Source organism: Aedes aegypti, chromosome 2, assembly GCF_002204515.2.
Source record: "Aedes aegypti strain LVP_AGWG chromosome 2, AaegL5.0 Primary Assembly, whole genome shotgun sequence".
NCBI classification, from domain to species: Eukaryota; Metazoa; Arthropoda; class Insecta; order Diptera; family Culicidae; genus Aedes; species Aedes aegypti.
Window position 1 is genome coordinate 41,998,964 of NC_035108.1, and position 5,253 is coordinate 42,004,216.

The following is a 5,253-nucleotide window of genomic DNA, read 5'->3' on the forward strand; positions in this document are numbered from 1 at the left end:
CTTAGATTAAATTACTGGGGACGGTAAAATTTTGCTGGGTTTTGGAACTACCGAAAAAATCAGTAAAATGATGCGTAATTGAAAAACTAATTTAACCATGTTTTATTTTTTATCGATATATGATATAAAAAGAAAGCTCTCTGAAAAATTTCAGTGAAAAATCTCTGTTTTTCGATTTCTGTCATTTTTTTTAGTTTACTGACTTTTTCGGTAGTTCAAAAGCCCAGTTATTTTTACCGAACAGATTGAGTGTGTATTATGATGTATGAGTGCATCTATGATGCTGATTTAAGGCATACTATTAGTCAAATGAACGAAAAAATAACTACTGGTCCCTATAGGCATTTTAGAGTCGATCCACTTCCCACAATGGTGAGACATGTAGAAAAAACTTTAAAAGAATGTAAGCCACTTCTTGGAGATAACACTAGCCGCCTCAAAGTTTCTAATCCAGTTCTACCAAGAATTAAAGGATTGCCAAAAATTCACAAACCTGGCAATGAAATGAGAGAAATGATATCAGCAGAAGGGTCTCCTACACACAAACTTGCAAAGTGGCTGGTTAAGGAATTCCAATCCATGCCCAAACCTTTTGAAAGCCGTTCGGTTAACAATACTCAGGAGTTTGCAAGCCAACTTCAAGCTTCTGGGTATATTCAAGATGATGAAATTATGGTTTCTTTTGATGTTAAAGCATTATTTCCTAGTGTGCCAGTTAAAGAAGCCATAAACCTTTTGGAAGAATGGCTACTTAACCAACATAATGAGTCAAATTGGAAAAACAAAGTTCGGTATTACATCAAATTAACCCGACTTTGTATGGAAGAGAACTATTTTAGCTTCCGTGGTAATTTTTATAAACAGACAAAAGGTGCACCTATGGGTAATCCATTGTCTCCGTTTTTGAGCGAGTTGTTTATGGCCAATTTTGAAAGCATTTTGAAAAAGAAAGATTTGTTACCACAGCGGTGGTGGAGATATGTAGATGATGTGTTTAGCATTATCAAAAAGGATTATTTGCCAAAAATTTTAGAAGCAATTAACAGTATCCACAAAGATATTAAATTTACTCATGAAGAGGAAAAGGATAATAAACTACCTTTTTTGGATTTGCTAATTACTAGGGAATCGTCTCACTTTGAATTTGAAATTTACCGGAAACCAACTAATACTATGCGAGTTATTCCGAGTACTTCCAACCACACTTATCAGCATAAAATGGCGGCTTTTCATCATATGATACATAGAATGCAAACCCTTCCTTTAAGTGAAACTGGAAAATCAAAAGAACTGGATTATATTTTTGAGACGGCTAGGCTTAACGGATATAGGAATAGTACAATACAAGCAGTAGTAGATAAGAGGGCAAGGGATAAATATAGGAAAAGTATAACAACACTTACTGCCGAAAAAGAGGATTTAAAAAGAGTAGCGGTGAATTTTGATACCAAGATTACACAGCCTTTGGCTAAGAAATTTCGAAAATATGGAGTAGATTTGGTTTTCAGCAGTAGGAGTAGTCAGCTTAAATCTAGATTAGGATCAACAAAGGATAAAATTAATAAACTGAATAGAGCAGGAGTATATAAAATTTCATGCCCCCATTGTAATAAAATCTATATAGGACAAACAAAACGAACACTAGAAATAAGATTCAAAGAACATATTGCTGAGGTAAAAAAAGCGGACAAGGAATTAGAAAAGGGATTAGCGTATTATTTTAAATCAAAAGTGGCTGAACATGTTTTCCAGGATGGACATCAAATGACAAGCGATAACATAGACATCGTACGAAGCGTATCTTCATCTTGGAAACTAGACGTCGCTGAAAGTTTAGAAATTTACAAACAAAAGCCTTCACTACTTCTTAATAGGGATCAAGGAAACGGACAATCAAGGCTGTTTAAGTTTGTACCTAAGAAATATAAACGAGCTTGAATACATAGGTAGATAGTTAGGGATTTGTATAATTATTATTATCCCCTTTTCAATTTTTGACCAAGACATGACAGGTATACTCCTGTCAAAAAAAAAAAAAATCCTAGGTAGTTTGATTGTGTAGGTACTTATCTGGTGTTAGTATTTAAGATAGAGAGATGCGACGATTTCTTCAGTGGATACGAGTAACTGACACTGAAGAAGACTGCAAGTGGTAGTCGAAATACGCGTATCTGTCAAAGATAAGCATTTAGGAGCGGAATTAAAAGGTACACGGTACTGCATCTACTTTAAAGTTTCTCTATTTGAGATTCTGCTCAGAGGATTCGAACATTCATTAAAGAGATACTATTAGTGTTTATGGTTACTTGAGTGGGAATAAGGTATGCTTAAAAATCAAGGTTTATTTCAGCTTGGTGACGATCACCATAGAAATCTTGATAAATGTCGATCAAGTTTTCAAATTTCCGATTCAGCTTCAGCTAATTGTATTTGTACAATCACAGATAAGAAGACGTAACGCTTCAAAATCTCTAACGAATATATTTTTGACGATATTTTTTAACAACTACCAAAACACTAAACATTACACATACTTTGTAATTGGATTAAATGGACAAACTGAAGCAAAATTTGCCAAAAAGTTACACGTTTCTTCTCGGTGAGAATCGAACTCACAACTCCCTAAGAATTGCATATAAGCGTTTCGTTTGGATAGGCATCTATTTCTTCCGAAACACGTGTAACTTCTTCGAAAATTTCGCTTCTGCTTCTTCTTCTACTTCTTCTTCTTCTTGTTGGCATAATGTCTTCACTGGGACAAAGCCTGATTCTCAGCATAGTGTTCAATGAGCACTTCCACAGTTATTAACTGAGAGCTTTTTTGCCAAAGTTGCCATTTTCGCTTTCTTATATCGTGTGGCAGGTACGATGATACCCTATGCTCAGGGAAGTCAAGGAAATTTCTATTACGAAAAGATCCTGGACTAGAGTGTCCAATTTGCTCATCCCGGGATCCGGGACAAAAATCCATGTTTATCCCGGGAAATCCCGGGATCCCGGCATTTATAATTTTTTTTTAAATTAAACTAGCATTTCGGTTGAAATGGAAGTACAAATTTAACAATCCAAGTTTTATTTTGATAAAATAAACAGATAATGTAACTTTTCAAAATAATATGTTAATTATAGCAAATCACATTTCAGATAAGACTTTTTTATTCTAATGAAGTAACCTCATCAAAACTTAGCTTGACTAATTCCGGGTTTGCTATGGATTTTTTCAAATTCTCTATAACACTTATTAATGGAAGTATAATAAAAACTTAAGTCAATGTTAAAGCAATTTGCTTCAAACTTTTGAAAAGTCACAACAACTTTAGAACAAAAGAAACGATAAAAGATCATTGAAGGTATTGTAGATCATGCTAAAAGTTAATTATTGAAAATTATGTACTGAACTTTACTGCCGTGAATCGCAAGTCAGTTCCATCTGCAGTTTGGTCAAAATTGAGTTGATATCAGTTTTCATTACACCTTCTAATGATCTTTCAGCTGCACTTACATGATTTCTCGTTGTTCAGTAAAATTAGGGAAAACACCAAGTCGAGTCGACCCATAATGAAAAGTAAACGCATGTCAGTCCCACTGCAGATTTTGGCAAACTTTAAACACAAAATTGAATTACAGTCATCTCTCCTTTACTCGATATTGAAGGGACCATCGAGTTAGGGAGGTATCGAGATACAGAACACAAATTTTCCAATTTTCGAAATTTTGATTATTTTGACAAAGTACATTCACAATAGTAAATTAAATGTGAGAAATAGTACATTTTTAGTATAGTGAGAAAAAATGTCATTGTTTTTCATTGAAATGTTTTGGTTTTTCATCAAATTCTACGTACATTTCGGGAATCCAGGGATCCCCGGGATGTCAGAAATAAAATCCCGGGAAACGGGAAATCCCGAAATTTGCCAAATCCCGGGATTTTTTGTCCCGGGATGTCCCGGGATGGACACTCTATCCTGGACCGACCGGGAATCAACATTATGTGATATTTTTGAATGATTCATTCACATAGTTAACTAACAGTAATCATCTTTATTGCTTCAGCCCAACAACACAAGATCTGAATCATCGTCATCTTCATTGTGGTCATTACGTTCACCATCATTGTAAGCGTACTTGTCTTCACTTTGTTCTTTACGATTCTGGTCCTCTCCGCGATGCCTTTCGACGTATTCTACTTCGAACAGCGGTGGCGGGAGATATTCACGTTTCACAATGTTCTTCGATATCATACCACTGAAGGGTGCCGCCACCTGCTGAGGAACTGCGTCATTTGATGGTAAGTTGAGTGGAGCGGCTGCCAATTGCGAGATGAGCACCAGGTTTATCAAAACCGTCTGGGAATAAGGATTCAGTTGTGATTATACTATCGAACACTAGCAGATCATATTGACTTACAATTTTTAAATGAACTTGATTCATTTTTCAAACAAACAAACTGAGACGTTGTAACACAAAAAAAAACAGATAGATCACTGTTGATGAATTGATTACTACTGATTGATTGACCACCACTGAAGAGGTTTTTATATGGATTTCATATCTATGTTGGCATTCGTTGCCCATTCACTCCCATGGTATTTTTTATATTATATAGATATAGTATCGTCCCCTTAATGCTTCAAATCGAAATAAAGATTTTTAGAGTTCAATTTGTCGAAACATAAACCTAATTAAATCTCCAAGAAATTCACAGATCATAAGCGTTTGATTCAAAGTAGACAACTCAAATCAATCATATTCGCTGTGATTATCCATCACCCTGTGAAACGGTCAATGTTGAATAGTTCGAAATTTGGATTTTTTGGTTATCTAGTTGTAGCCTCAAGGGAACGATATGTGCATATCATTGGCAACAGATCGCATTCCCTTACAATCATTTACCTACCTACCTATTCTCAATAATAAAAGAATCTTTAAACAATATTTATTAGCGAGATTCCAATGAGTTCCTAACAAATTATTTGTATAAGAATGTAAAGCAGGTATTAATTTTTGAGCAAAAACAGATCTTTTTATTATTATTTTTTTTCAAAAATTTGTCGGATGTCACATCGTTTTGTTAAAACCTTCAATTGAATATGTCTCAAACAACAATCTGACCTATGTCAGATCTCACCAGAAGTATAAAACGATTTTGATATCACAGTATATCTGTTTTATAGGACTTATATGTTTATCTATAAAAATATGCTCTGGGTAGTTGAAGGGTGTGAACAACATTAGTAATCAGTGCTATACGTT

The 5,253-nt window shown here is 34.6% G+C and overlaps 1 protein-coding gene across 1 annotated transcript; it reads right to left on the reverse strand.

Moving 5' to 3' along the window:
• Positions 1-4,021: 4,021 nt before the first annotated feature.
• On the reverse strand, positions 4,022-4,535 carry LOC110675495. The gene is made up of 2 exons (XM_021840638.1): positions 4,408-4,535; positions 4,022-4,346 (listed from the first exon to the last, which is right to left on the reverse strand). Exons 1-2 carry the CDS (start codon positions 4,429-4,431, stop codon positions 4,050-4,052), a joined length of 321 nt encoding a protein of 106 aa, XP_021696330.1. The 5' UTR covers positions 4,432-4,535; the 3' UTR covers positions 4,022-4,049.
• Between the last annotated feature and the right edge of the window lie 718 nt (positions 4,536-5,253).